The sequence below is a fragment of the Pristiophorus japonicus genome, chromosome 3 (genome assembly GCF_044704955.1).
Source record: "Pristiophorus japonicus isolate sPriJap1 chromosome 3, sPriJap1.hap1, whole genome shotgun sequence".
Classification (NCBI taxonomy): Eukaryota; Metazoa; Chordata; class Chondrichthyes; family Pristiophoridae; genus Pristiophorus; species Pristiophorus japonicus.
The window spans coordinates 234,174,755-234,190,404 of NC_091979.1; the positions used below are offsets into that span (position 1 = coordinate 234,174,755).

General features: G+C 49.3%; 1 protein-coding gene across 2 annotated transcripts in view; it reads left to right on the plus strand.

Moving 5' to 3' along the window:
* Positions 1-731: 731 nt before the first annotated feature.
* The window catches only part of dnmbp (dynamin binding protein), a 36,449-nt gene continuing 21,530 nt past the window's right edge, over positions 732-15,650 (plus strand). For both annotated transcript variants that reach the window (XM_070876414.1, XM_070876415.1), the window contains exons 1-2: positions 732-1,208; positions 8,602-8,732. In XM_070876414.1, the coding sequence (XP_070732515.1) occupies positions 1,067-1,208; positions 8,602-8,732 (273 nt within the window). In that variant the 5' untranslated portion in view covers positions 732-1,066. The remainder of the gene's footprint in view (positions 1,209-8,601; positions 8,733-15,650) is intronic.

The window sequence follows — 15,650 nt, forward strand, 5'->3', positions numbered from 1 at the left end:
CACTGTCCCATCAAACACTCCCACGGCAGGTACAGCACGGGTTGGATACACAGTATAGCTCGTGCTGCACCATTGATGTTTGACTTGCTGCCCAGTCTCGGGTTGAGCCAGTGAAGATCGGCGACCCTTCCATCATCTTCGGGCTGCAGGGATACCCGGAGACCCCATTGGCCACAAACCATTCCCAAGCCAGAGAGCCGACACATAACCTGATCCGGATCTGCCTGTGTGTCCCGTAGTGACCCCTTCCCTTCCCACTCACGTGCCCCATTCTCTCTCCCCCTATTTTTTGTGCTGTACACTGTACGTAAATATCTCTCAGACCCGTCACTTTCTTACATCACACCTGGTGTAATCAGCTCAGTGAGCAGTCTAGTAAATTATCAGGGACAAGAATGTGTAACGGGAACTCTGATGGCATTTTATTCCATACTCTTTCTAAGCCTTTGCTGAATGATAGACTTATACAGCACAGAAGGGGGCCATTCGGCCCATCGTGCCTGTGCCAGCTCTTTGAAAGAGTGATCCAATTAGTTGCACTCTCCCCGCTCTTTCCCCACAGCCCTGCAAATTTCTCCTTTTCAAGTATTTATCCAATCCCCTTTTGAATCTGCTTCCACCGCCCTTTCAGGCAGTGCGTTCCAGATCGTAACAACTACATAAAGCAATGTTTCCTCGAGTTGCCTCTGGTTCTTTGCCAATGATCTTAAATCTGTGCCCTCTGGTTACCGACCCTCCTGCCACTGGAAACAGTTTTTCCTTATTCACTCTATCAAAACCCCTCCTGATTTTGAACACCTGCTTCAAATCTCCTCTCAGTATGCTCCAAGGAGATCAACCCCAGCTTCTCCAATCTCTCCACGTAACCCAAAGTCAGTCCCTCATCTCTGGGATCATGCGAGTAAAATCGCCCTCTGCACCCTCTCCAAGGCCTTGGCAGCCACCCTAAAGTGCGACACCCAGAATTTAAAAAAAATTTAAAATATATATTTTTTTCTTGCAAAACAGGGGCAAAACGAACTACATCAACTTGGGGTCGTTCCTCATTAAGCCGGTGCAGCGGGTCATGAGGTACCCACTGCTGCTGAGTGAGCTACTGAACACCACTCCAGAGTCACACAGCGACAAGAAACCTCTGGGGGAGGCCGTGCTTGCCGTGAAGGATCTCAACGTTAACATCAACGAGTACAAGAGGCGGAAGGACCTGGGTGAGATGGGCTGTTCTTTTTGTGCACGTTTCCTCTTTTTCCCCACACCCCACCTGTTAAGTCTTAGATAAAGAGTCAGACTAGATACAAGCTCAAAGTAAGTGTGACCGTAGTCCTTTATTACAGATCTCAGAGTGCCTCTCCAGCCTGTGAGGCCTCCTTATATACAGGTGCTCCCAAGGGATTGTGGGATCCCTTGGGGCTCCAGGGGATAAGCCCTCTGGTGGTTAGACATGGTAATTACAGGTTTACATACATAACAACACTCCTCTGCCCCCCAAAGTCAATAGTGTAACTGTTTACAATGTGAGTCGATCTGGGGCCTTCCTTTCCCTGGTTGATCGTCTCGATGCAAATGCTGGTGTTGGTGAGTCGTTTGTTGGACCTTCGCTGGGCTGCTGCGCAGTTGGTCTTGCTGGACGGCTGGGGGTGGTGAGCCTTGCTGGGCTGCTGGGGGTGATGGGTTCTGCTTCGTGGTCAGCCGCTGGGTCGGTTGCCACGTGTGTGTGTTGGAGGGTCGATAAAGGTAGAGTCTATTGTGGGTTGTTCTGGATAGTCCGTAAATCTGAGTTTGGTTTGGTCCAAGTGTTTTCTGCAGGTGAGTCCATTTGCGAGTTTGACCACAAACACCCTGCTCCCCTCTTTGGCCAAAACAGTGCCAGCAATCCACTTGGGACCTTGTCCATAGTTCAACACAAATACAGGATAATTTATTTCAATTTCGCGTGACACATTTGCGCTATCATGATAAGTATTCTGTTGAAGCCGTCTGCTCTCTACCTGCTCGTGTAGATCAGGGTGGACTAACGAGAGCCTTGTCTTAAGTGCCCTTTTCATGAGCAGTTCAGCGGGAGGGACCCCGGTGAGCGAGTGGGGTCTTGTGCGGTAACTAAGCAGGACTCAGGATAAGCGAGTTTTCAGTGAGCCTTCAGTTACCCTTTTCAAGCTCTGCTTGACTGTTTGAACTGCTTGTTCTGCCTGACCGTTTGACGCTGGTTTAAACGGGGCAGACGTGACATGTTTGACCCCATTGCGGGTCATGAATTCCTTGAACTCGGCACTGGTAAAGCACGGCCCATTGTCACTTACAAGAACATCGGGCAGGCCGTGCGTGGCAAACATGGCCCGTAGGCTTTCATTGGTGGCAGCGGACGTGCTTGCCGACATTATCACATATTCAATCCATTTGGAGTACGCATCTACGACCACTAAAAACATTTTTCCTAAGAATGGGGCTGCATAGTCTACATGAACCCTAGACCACGGTTTGGAGGGCCAAGACCATAAACTTAGTGGCGCCTCCCTGGGTGCATTACTTAATTGGGAACATGTATTGTACACAAAGGACTCTAAGTCTGCATCGATATCGGGCCACCACACATGGGATCCAGCTATCGCTTTCATCATTACAATGCCTGGGTGGGTACTGTGGAGATCACTAATGAAAGTGTCCCTGCCCTTTCATGGCACCACTACCCGATTACCCCACAGGAGACAGTCTGCCTGTATAGACATTTCATCTTTTCACCGTTGGTACGGCTTTATTTCTTCCTGAATCTCTTAACGGGACACTAGACCAACTCCCGTGGAGCACAGTTTTTTACTAAGGACAGTAAGGGGTCCTGGCTCATCCAGGTTCTAATCTGTCGGGCGGTAACAGGTGATTGCTCACTCTCAAATGCTTCCATTACCATAACTAGATCTGCAGGCTGTGCCATCTCCACCCCGGTGGTGGGCAATGGCAGCCTACTGAGAGCATCGGCACAGTTTTCTGTGCCTAGCCTTTGGCGGATGGCGTAGTTGTATGCGGACAACGTGAGTGCCCATCTCTGGATACAGGTCGATGCATTCGTATTTATCCCCTTATTTTTGGAAAAGAGGGATATAAGCAGCTTATGGTCGGTTTCCAATTCAAATTTGAGCCCGAACAGATATTGATGCATTTTCTTTACCCCGTAAGCACATGCTAACGCTTCTTTTTCGATCATACTGTAGGCCTTCTCGGTCTTAGACAGACTTCTGGATGCATTAGCAATTTCCCAAATTCATTAGCTTGTTGCAATACACACCCGACCCTGAACGACGACGCATCACATGCTAGTACCAAACGTTTACATGGATCGTACAACACAAGCAATTTGTTTGAACCCAACAGCTTTCTAGCTTTCTCAAAGACATTTTCTTTGGGCTTTTACTCCATACCCATTCATCTCCTTTACGCAGTAAAAAGTGCAGTGGTTCTAACAATGTGCTAAGATCCGGTAAGAAGTTACCAAAATAGTTCAGGAGTCCCAGAAATGACGTTCTGTGGTCTCGGTACGTTCTTGATTGCCTCCGTCTTCGAATCGGTGGGCCTGATCCCGTCCGCCGCGATTCTTCTCCCCAGGAACTCCACTTCCGGCGTCAGGAAAACACACTTCGAGCGTTTTAACCGGGGCCCCACACGATTAAGTCGACTAAAAACCTCCTCCAGGTTCTGCAGGTGCTCGACGGTGTCCCGAACTGTAACTAAGATGTCGTCCTGGAAGACCACGGTGCGCGGGACTGACTTCAGCAAGCTTTCCATGTTCCTCTGGAATATCGCCGCGGCTGATCGCATCCCAAACGGGCATCTGTTATAAACTAAAAGACCTTTGTGCGTGTTGATGCAGGTGAGGCCTTTCGAAGATTCCTCCAGCTCCTGCGTCATGTAGGCCGAGGTCAAATCCAGCTTCATGAACATTTTCCCTCCCGCCAGTGTCACAAATAGGTCGTCTGCCTTTGGTAGCGGATATTGATCCTGTAGCGAGAAACGATTGATAGTTACTTTGTAATCACCACAGATTCTGACGGTGCCGTCTCCCTTGAGGACTGGAACAATCTGACTGGCCCACTCATTGAATTCGATCGCCGAAATGATGCCCTCTCGTTGCAGCCTGTCCAGCTCGATCTCCACCCTCGCTCTCATCATGTAAGGTTCCCCTCTTGCCTTGTGATGGATGGGTCGCGCCCCCGGAATCAAATGGATCTGCACTTTTGCTCCTTGCCTGGTTCGAACAGCGAGGGGAAGTTGCTTAGGATCTGGGCACATGAGGTGTCGTTGACGGACGAAAGCGCTCAGACGTCGTCCCAGTTCCAGCGTATCTTTCCCAGTCAGTTCCTGCTGAACAGCGTGGGGCCATCGCCCGGTACCACCCAGAGCGGTAAATCATGCACCCTTCCATCGTAGGAGACCTTTACGATAGCACTGCCAATTACGGGAATCAGCTCCTTTGTGTACGTTCTAAGTTTGGTACGAATGGGAGTCAGGACTGGCCTTGAAGCCTTGTTGCACCACAACTTATCAAAAGTCTTTTTACTCATTACGGACTGGCTCGCTCCCGTGTCCAGCTCAATGGACACCAGGAGTCCATTTAATTCAACCTTCAGCATTATCGGGGGACACTTTGTGGTAAATGTGTGCGCCCCATATACCTCTGCCTCCTCAGTCTGAGGCTCTGGTTCTTCGTGATCCACCGTGGATCTGTCCTCCTCTGCAACATAGTGGTTTGCAGGATTAGCAGGGTTTGCAGCTCACCTGCACATGCGTTGGGAGGTGTCCCATTGTTCCACAGCCCTTGCAAACGTATCCTTTGAAGCGGCATGAATGGAATCGATGATCACCCCCGCAGCGCCAACAAGGTGTTAATTGCTTTGTATTCACCACCCTTGATGGCGGACTCTGAGTCATCTGCGGACATGCAGCTACAGGCGTGTAAGTCCTGCCATGTACTTTTCGATTCAAAGACAACATTACTTTGTTCACAGTATTTGCAGCAGCACTAGTGTGCTGGGAAATTTGTTTGGTATTGTCACTGGTGGAGATAAACGCCTGGGCTATCGCTATGGCTTTACTCAAGGTTGGGGTCTCTACGGTCAAAAGTTTGCGAAGTATTACTTCATGGTCAATGCCAAGTACAAAGAAGTCCCTGAGCATGCGCTCCAAGTGTCCTTCAAAGTCGCAATGTACTGCAAGGTGCCTTAACTCAGCGACGTAGCTCGCCACTTCCTGGCCTTCAGACCTCTTGTACATGCAGAACCGATACCTCGCCAACAGATCGCTTTCCTTCGGGTTTACATGCTCCCGGACCAGTGTGCACAACTCATCGTACGACTTGTCTGTGGGTTTTGCTGGAGTAAGCAGGTTTTTCATGAGGCCAGACGTTGATGCCCCGCAAACGGTGAGGAGGTTCGCCCTTTGTTTGGCAACGTTTGCTTCTCCTTCCAGCTCGTTGGCCACGAAGTATTGGGCAAGTCGCTCCACGAAGGTTTCCCAATCATCTCCCTCTGGAAATTTCTCCAGGATGCCCACAGTTCTCTGCATTGTTGCATTGGGGTTCGTTATCTGTATCTCGTCACCAGTTGTTAAGTCTTGGATAAAGAGTCAGACTAGATACTGCAAGCTCAAAGCAAGTGTGACCGTAGTCCTTTATTGCAGATCTCAGAGTCCTTTCCAGCCTGTGAGGCCTTTTATAAAGGTGCTCCCAAGGGATTGTGGGATCCCTTGGGACTCCAAGGGATAAGCCCTCCGGTGGTTAGACATGGTAATTACAGGTTTACATACATAACACCACCCATCCCCCTCTCTCTCTCCTCCTTTACTGCCCCCTCGCTGGGACTCCCTGGTGTTGGGGGTTAATATTACTGGGCTCGTCATCCATACAACGGACATTGAAATCCTACCAGTTGGAGAATTTGTATCGTCTTGGCTACATTACACTTAGTCCCTTCATCCAAGTAATTAATATAGATTGTAAATAGTTGAGGACCCAGCACCAATCCCTGCGGCACCCCACTAGTCACTGTTTGCCAACTGGAAAAGGACCCATTCATCCCGACTCTCTGGTTTCTGTGTAAGCCAATCCTCTATCCATGCTAATATATTACCCCTACTCCGTGAGCTCTTGTGCAGTAACCTTTTATGTGGCACCTTATTGAATGCCTTCTGGAAATCCAAATGCACCACATCCACTGGTTTCCCCTTATCCACCTTGCTTGTTACATCCTCAAAGAACTCCAGCAAATTTGTCAAATATGATTTCCCTTTCATAAAATTATGCTGACTCTGCTTGACTATTATGATTTTCTAAATGTCCTACTACTACTTCCTTAATAATGGACTCCAGCACTTTTCCATGACAGATGTTAGGCTAACTGGTCTATAGTTTCCTGCTTTCTGTCTACTTCCTTTTCTTAAATAGGGGCGTTACATTTGTGGCTTTCCAATCCGCTGGGACCTCTCCAGAATCCAAGGATTTGGCAGATTGAATTCAGTTTGTCTGGAAATTAACAAAAAGCTGGTCATCAGTAAAAGTGACTGTAATGCATTTGCTTCATGGGTTCTTTGCTTAAGAATTCATAGCAACACATTGCTATTAATAACTGGTTGGTTTATTGGCAAAGGTTTAACAATCACACTATACATTACCAGTTCATCCACCGGGCTCACAACCACCTGCCTCATCGTGGATCCCCCGAACCCAACTGGCTGGGGTTTTATTGAGTTTTGTGAACATCACGTGACTGGCTAAGCCACTCCCAACTCAACAGCTCTATTTTTGCAGACACCATAATCAAGTGCCACCTGATTAAAGTGGGTGGGTCACACTCCAAAAACTTTTCCAAGTGCCCCCTTGTTTTTTTTGGGTTTTTTTGAGGGCACCAAAAACACAAATTATACAAGTGCCCCCTGACTAAAAGAGGTGGGGGGGTGGGGGGGGGGGAGAGCAGGGGCTCTAAAACTGAAAAACTTAGTCAAATTAAACTTTAGACATGGTTCAAATTAAAATTTGGTTGTCGGGGGTGATGATACACTCCTCCCTCCGGCGCCCACCTCTCGCGAAAGGTTGCGGAAGGTGGGCAACAGCTCTACAACCTGTGAGCATACTCACAGGTGAATACATTACAGTGACCATGAGGCAGTCGGATTAGGGTTAAAAAAAACCCCAACTGGTTCACTAATGTCCCTTTAGGGAAGGAAACCTGTCGTCCTTACCCGGTCTGGGCCTATAGGTGACTCCAGTTTTACCTGCCCTCTGAAGTGGCCCAATGAAACACTCAGTTGTACTAAACCCGCTACCAGCGGTTCAAGAAGGCAGCTCACCAGCACCTTCTTGGGGCAACAAGGGGATGGGCAATAAATGCCGGTCTTGCCACCGATGCCCACATCCCGAGAACTAATTCATTGAAAATTCTGTTCATGGTAGCTCTCTCTCACGTGTGGGACTGGGCGCTGAGACTGGTATGCGAACAATGTGGCCTGCCCAGCGGAGCTGATCATGTGTCAGTGCTTCGATGCTGGGGATGTTGGCCTGGTCGAGGACGCTAACTCAGGTTATTCAACCAGCTCTACAGTCCCCTCTCCCCGAGATCTCGGCGCTCCTCCAATTCTGGCCTCTTGCACATCCCCGATTTTAATCACTCCACCATCGGTGGCCGTGCCTTCAGCTGCCTGGGCCCCAAGCTCCGGAACTTCCTCTCTAAACCTCTCCGCCTCTCTCTTTTCCTTTAACACGTTCTTTTAAACCTACCTCTTTGGCTCAGCTTTTGGTCACCTGTCCCGAATATCTCCTTATGTGGCTCCGTATCCAATTTTGTTTGATAATCGCTCCCGTCATCATCGTCATCCTATAGGCAGTCCCTCGGAATCGAGGAAGACTTGCTTCCACTCTAAAAATGAGTCCTTAAGTGGCTGAACAGTCCAATACGAGAACCACAGTCCCTGTCACAGGTGGGACAGATAGTCGTTGAGGGAAGGGGAGGGGAGGGTGGGCCTGGTTTGCCGCACACACTTTCCGCTGCCTGCGCTTGTTTTCTGCATGCTCTCGGCGACGAGAATTGAGGTGCTCAGCGCCCTCCCGGATGCACTTCCTCCACTTAGGGCGGTCTTTGGGCCAGGGACTCCCAGGTGTCGGTGGGGATGTTGCACTTTATCAGGGAGGCTTTAGGGAGTCCTTGAAATGTTTCCTCTGCCCACCTTTGGCTCGTTTGCCGTGAAGGAATTCCGTGTAGAACGCTTGCTTTGGGACCCTCGTGTCTGGCATGCGAACAATGTGGCCTGCCCAGCGGAGCTGATCAAGTGTGGTCAGTGCTGCAATGCTGGTGATGTTGGCCTGGTCGAAGCCACTAATGTTGGTGCGTTTGTCCTCCCAGGGGATTTGCAGGATCTTGCGGAGACATCGTTGGTGGTATCTTTCCAGCGACTTGAGGTGTCTCCTGTACATGGTCCATGTCTCTGAGCCATACAGGAGGGCGGGTATTACTACAGCCCTGTAGACCATGAGCTTGGTGGTGGTAGCTGAGGCTGTGTTACTATGTTAAAGGCGCTATATAAATGCTAGTTGTTGTTGATTGGGACTCGTGTGTCTCTGTGCAGTTCTGAAGTATCGTAAAGGGGACGAGGACTCGCTGATGGACAAGATCTCCAAACTGAGCATGCACTCCATCATAAAGAAATCCAACCGGGTTAGCAGTCACCTCAAGCACCTCACGGGATTCGCTCCACAGGTAAGGGACGAGCCCCTGAGATCTGGGGAGCCACCTGATCTTCCACCATCCAAGGTTAATTATTTAATGGGGGGGAAATTGCACTCGGAGGCTTCCTACGTACAAACGCCTCCGACCAGAAGAAAATCTCCAAGTACCTGGTGGTCCCGCAGAACCGTAGGAGTCAGAGCCCTGGATTCGCTCCGCAGTGCACTGGGGTCTTTCACGTACGTCATCATCATCATAGGCAGTCGCTCGAAACGAAGATGACTTGCCTCCACGCCAAAAAAGGATGAGTTCACAGGTGTTTCAATAAAGGACCTAATATTCCGGATCCCGAACTACATGTCGAAGGGTGGAAGATGTCTGTACCTGGATTTTTTTAACGTGTGGTGGCCGTTGCTTGGCAGAACTAGGTCTTGGTCCAGTGGCAAGGGTTAACCAGGATGACTGGAGACCTGCTCTGCTGCACGGACCTGGTGTGCACACATATCGCAGTGTGGACTGGCCCGTGCTGCCCCTGAGCCCCTGGCCCGATTACAATAGGAAATGTAAACTTCACAAAGACACCACAGAGAATATAGTAAATATGAAATACACCACGTACCTCTCAAGATATTAGCCATGGTCTCCTTTGTTTTCCGTGGGAGTACAGTGCTTAGCTACGGAATGAACTGCAGGGGCCTGCGTCCTATGATCAGCTCTCGAAGCTTATCACGTGGGCCTGGACCACCAATCACTGTGCAGTATTCTCATTGACAAAAATGGGAGCTCGGTTTGTACGAGCTCCCATTACTATCATAGAAGCATAGAAATTTACAGAAGGAGGCCATTCCGGCCCATCGTGTCCGCACCAGCCGACAAAGAGCCGCAGGGCCCTTGGTCAGCAGCCCTAAAGGTTACATATAAACCTATGTACAATGACGGAAAGGCAAAGAGCACCCAGCCCAACCAATCTACTTCACACAACTGCGACAACCCTTACACTGAAACATTCTACACTCCACCCCGACCGGAGCCATGTGATCTCCTGGGAGAGGCAAAAACCAGATTAAAAACCCAGGCCAATTTAGGGAGAAAAAAATCTGGGAAAATTCCTCTCTCATCCATCCAGGCGATCGAAACTAGTCCAGGAGTCTAATCCCAATTACCAGCTCTAAGTCCGTAACCCTGCAAGTTACTGCACTTCAAGTGCCCATCTAACCATCTCTTAAAAGTGGTGAGGGTTTCTGCATCCACCACTCTTCCAGGCAACGAGTTCCAGATCCCCACAACCCCTCTGCGTAAAGAAGCTCCCCCACTCAAACCCCTCTGAACCTTCCATCAACCACCTTAAAACTATGCCTCCTCGTAATAGACCCCTCCACCATTGGAAATAGGCCCTTACTATCCACTATGTCCAGGCTGCTCAATATTTTGTACACCTCAATGAGGTCTCCTCTCCACTTCCTCTGTTCCAATAAGAACAAACCCAGCCTATCCAATCTGTCCTCATAACTAAGATTCTCCATTCCAGGCAGCATCCTAGTAAATCTCCTCTGCACCCTCTCATGTCCTTCCTATAACACGGTGACCAGAACTGCACGCAGTCCTCCAGCTGTGGCCTAACCAAAGTATTATACAATATAAACATTACCTCCCTGCTCTTATATTCGATGCCTCGGCCACATTCCGTATGCCTTCTTAACCACCTTATCCACCTGGCCTGCTACTTTCAGGGATCTGTGGACAAGCACTCCAAGGTCCCTTTATTCATCTACACTATTAAGTGGCCCTACCGCTTAATGTGTATACCCTTTCTTTATTAGCCCTCACACTTCTCTGAATTAAATTCCATTTGCCCCTGCTCTGCCCACCTGACCAGTAGATTGATATCCTCCTGCAGCCCATGACTTTCCTCTTCCACACAGCCAATTTTAGTGTCATCTGCAAACTTCTTAATCATACTCCCTATATTCAAATCCAAATCATTGATATATGCCACAGAAAGCAAGGGACCCAGTATTGAGCCCTGCGGAACCCCACTGGAAACATCCTTCCAGTCACAAAAACATCCATCAATCATTACCCTTTGCTTCCTACCTCCAAGCCAATTTTGGATTCAACTTGCCACTTTGCCCTGTATCCCATGGGCTTTAACCTTCATGACCAGTCCACCATGTGGGATCTTACCAAAAGCCTTGCTAAAGTCCATATATACTACATCGTACGCACTACCCTTATCGACCCTCTTGGTTATCTCAAAAAATTCAATCAGGTTAGTCAAACACGATCTTCCCTTAACAAATCCGTGCTGACTGTTCCTAATTAATCTTTGCCTTTCCAGATGCAGATTTATCCTGTCCAGGATTTTTTTCCAATAATTTTCCCGCCACTGAGGTTAGGCTGACAGGCCTGTAATTACTCGGCCTATCCCTTTTTGCCTTCTTAAACAAGGATACTACATTGGCAGTCCTCCAATCACCTGGCACCATGCCTGTTATGTCTCAAATGAAGCAATGTGACTGAGTACTGTAGACTTGAGTAAGTGAGACCTTAGTCTCTTTATTCTGACTCCAGAATGCTGGCACAGCATGGGAAGCCTGCTTATATGCAGTGCTCCCAAGGGATGCTGGGATTCCTTCGGACTCCAGCAGATGCGCCCTCTGGTGGCAGTAGAATGCTGGTTACAAGGTGTTGCATAGATAACATCACTTCCCCCCCCCCCCCAAAAGTCAAGTGTACACTTATTTACAGGGTGAGACGATCTAGGGCTTTCCGCTCCCTAGTCGATCGTCTCGGTACAAATACAAGTACAAGTGAGTTGATTTGGCCTTCGCTGGGTTGCTGCGCAGCTGGCCTTGCTGGGCTGCTGGGGATGATGAATTCAGCTTCGTGGTCAACCGTGATGTCAGTTGCCACTTGTGTGTGTTTCAGAGCGTCGAAGTTGGTGGTGTCCTCTTCAGGTTGCTCGTGGCTGTCTGTGAATCGCAGTTTGGCTTGGCCCAAATGCCTTCTGCAAGTTAGTCCATTTGCGAGTTTGACCACAAACATCTTACTCCCTTCTTTGGCTACGACAGTGCCAGCAAGCCATTTGGGACAATGTCCATAGTTGAGTACAAATACAGGGTCATTGACTTCAATATCGCGTGACAAATTTGCGCGATCTTAGTACATGCTTTGTTAATGCCGCCTGCCCTCGACATGATCATGGAGATCAGGGTGGACTAGAGAGAGCCTTGTTTTGAGTGCCCTTTTCATGAACAGCTCGGCTGGGAGAACCCCGGTGAGCGAGTGGGGTCTGATGCGGTAGCTGAGGACTCGGGACAGGCGGGTCTGCAGGGAGCCTTCCGACATGTGTTTCAAGCTTTGCTTGATGGTTTGGACTACCCATTCTGCCTGGCCGTTAGATGCGGGGTTGAACGGTGCAGATGTGACGTGCTTGATCCCATTGCAGGTCATGAATTCCTTGAATTCAGCGCTGGTGAAGCATGGCCTATTGTCACTGACAAGGACATCAGGCAAGCCGTGCGTGGCAAACATGGCTCACAGGCTTTCGATGGTGGCAGTGGACGTGCTTACAGACATTATTACACACTCAATCCATTTTGAAAAAGCATCCACAACAACAAAAACCATTTTGCCTAGAAACAGGCCAGCGAAGTCAACATGGATCCTAGACCACGGTTTGGAGGGTCATGACCACAAACTTTGCGGTGCCTCCCTGGGTGCATTGCTCAGTTGAGAGCAAGTGTTGCATTGGCGCACGCAAGACTCCAAATCTGAGTCGATGCTGGGCCACCACACATGGGATCTGGCTATAGCTTTCATCATTACTATGCCTGGGTAGGTACTGTGTAGATCGCGTATGAACGTTTCCTTGCCTTTCTTAGGCAAAACCACGCGATTACCCCACAAAAAATGGTCCGCCTGTATAGACATTTCGTCTTTGCGCCGCTGGAATGGCTTGATCTCTTCATGCATCTCCGCTGGGATGCTGGGCCAACTCCCATGGAGGACACTTTTTTTTTTTACAAGGGACAGTAAAGGATCCTGGCTGGTCCAGGTCCTGATCTGGCAGGCCGTAACGGGCGACTTTTTGTTTTCAAACGCATCCATCACCAAGAGCAAGTCTGCAGGCTGTGCCATTTCCACCCCGGTGGTGGGCAATGGCAGCCGACTGAGAGCATCAGCGCAGTTCTCTGTGCCTGGCCTGTGGCAAATTACATAGTTATATGCAGACAGTGTGAGCGCCCATCTTTGGATGCAAGCAGAGGCATTGATATTGATACCTTTGCTCTCTGAGAATAGCAATATGAGCGGCTTATGGTCAGTTTCTAACTCGAACTTAAGACCAAACAAATACTGGTGCATTTTTTTCACCCCGTAAACGCATGCCAGTGCTTCTTTTTCAATCATGCTGCAGGCCTTTTCGGCCTTGGACAAACCCCTGGACACTTAAGCGACCGGTTACAGTGTTCCTGATTCGTTTGCTTGTTGTAACACACACCCGACCCCGTACTAAGACGCATCGCAAACTAGCACTAAATGTTTACATGGATCATGCAGAAAAAGCAGTTTGTTGGAACATAATAGATTTCTGGCTTTCTCAAAAACAGTCTCTTGTGATTTTCCCCCATACCCCTTGCATAGCAACACATGTAGAGGTTCTCTCAAAGTAGGAAATTACTAAAAAATTGAGAAGTCCCATGAATGACTGCTGCTCCGTGAAGTTCTGTGGTCTCGGCGTGTTCTTGATGGCCTCCGTCTTGTGTCGGTGGGTCTGATGCCGTCTGCTGCGATTCTTCTCCTTAAGTACTCGACCTCTGGCACCAGGAAAACACACTTTGAGCGTTTCAACCCGAGTCCCAAATGATCCAGCCGACTTAGAACCTCTTCCAGGTTCTGCAAGTGTTCGATGGTGTCCCGACTTGTGATCAATATGTTGTCCTGGAAAACCACGGTGCACGGAACCGACTTTAGCAGACTCTCCATTTTCCTTTGAAAAATAGCCGCAGCCAATCGAATCCCAAACAGACCTTTGTGCGTGTTGATGCAGGTGAGGCCTTTCGAAGATTCAGCCAGCTCCTGCGTCATGTAGGCCGAGGCCAGATACAACTTGGTGAACGTCTTCCCTCCTGCCAGCGTTGCAAATAGGTCGTCTGCCTTGGGTAGCGGGTACTGGTCCTGCAGTGACAAACGGTTAATCGTTACTTTATTGTCCCCATAAATTCTGACCGTGTCATCGCCCTTGAGAACCGGAACAATCGGACTGGCCCACTCGTTGAACTCAACCGGCACGATGATGCCCTCTCGTTGTAGCCTGTCCAGCTCTATCTCCACTTTCTCTCGCAGCATGTATGGCACCGCATGTGCTTTGTGGTGGATGGGTCGTGTACCGGGAACCAAGCGGATCTGCACCTTCGTCCCAGAGAAATTTCCGATGCCTGGCTCAAACAACGACGGTAACTTGCTCAAAACCTGGGCACATGAGGCACCGTAGACGGACGAAAGCGCTCAGATGTCGTCCCAGTTCTAGCGGATTTTTCCCAGCCAGCTTCTGCCGAACAGTGTGGGGCCATCTCCTGGCACAATCCATAGTGGTAGTTCATGCACCGCTCCATCATAGGAGACTTTTACTGCTGCACTGCCAATTCCAGGGATCAGCTCTTTAGTGTAAGTTCTCAGCTTGGGCCTTTGTGCCTTGTTGCACCACAGCCTCTCGAAGGCCTTTTTGCTCATGATAGACTGACTCGCACCCGTGTCCAGTTCCATGGATACTGGAATTCCGTTCAGTTCAACTTTTAACATGATCGGTGGACATTTTGTGGTGAAGGTGTGTATCCCGTACACTTCTGCCTCCTCGGTTCGAGTCTCTAGTTCAGTTTGATCTGCCATGGATCGGCCTTCCTCTGCAGCGTGGTGGTTTGCAGCTCGTCTGCACATTCGCTGGAGGTGTCCCATTGTTCCACAGCTTTTTCACGCATAGTGTTTGAAGCGGCATTGATGGGCTCGATGATCACCTCCGCAGCGCCAAGGTGTTAATTGCCTCGCAATCACACTTGATGGTGGACTCTGAGTCATCTGAGATCGTGCAGCTGCAGGCGTGTACGTTCTGCCATATGCATTCCTGCCTGAAAACGATGTTACTTTGTGTACAGTACTTGCCGATGCATCTTTATGCTGCGAAATTTGGTTGGTGTTAGCCCAGGCATTTATATCCACCAGCGATATCATTATGGCTTTGTTCAGTTCGGTGTTTCAACAGTCAATAGTTTGCGAAGGATAACCTCATGGCAATACCAAGCACAAAAAAGTCTCTTAGCATTTGCTCCAGGAATCCATCGAATTCGCAATGTCCTGCAAGGCGCCTTAGTTCGGCGATGTAGCTCGCCACTTCCTGGCCTTCAGACTGTTGACATGTGTAAAATCAATGCCTTGTGATCAGAACGCTCTCCTTCGGATTTAGGTGCTCCCGGACCAGCGTACACAGTTCTTCATACGACTTGGTTGTTGGTTTCACTGGAGCAAGAAGATTCTTCATGAGGCCATAGGTTGTTGCCCCGCAGACGGTGAGGAGGATCGCCCTTTGTTTGGCAGCGTTCTCATTCCCTTCCAGCTCGTTGGCCACGAAGTATTGGTCAAGTCGCTCCACGAAGGCCTCCCAATCATCCCCTTCTGAGAATTTCTCCAGGATACCAACAGTTCTCTGCATTTTCGCGTGATGGTTCATTATCTATTACTCATCGCCAGTTGTTATGTCTCAAATGAAGCAATGTGACTGAGTACTGTAGACTTCAGTAAGTGTGACCTTAGTCTCTTTATTCTGACTCCAGAGTTCCGGCACAGCATGGGAGGCCTGCTTATATATAGTGCTCCTGAGGGATGCTGGGATCCCTTGGGACTCCAACAGATGCGCCCTCTGGTTGCGGTAGAATGCTGGCTACAAGGTGTTGCGTA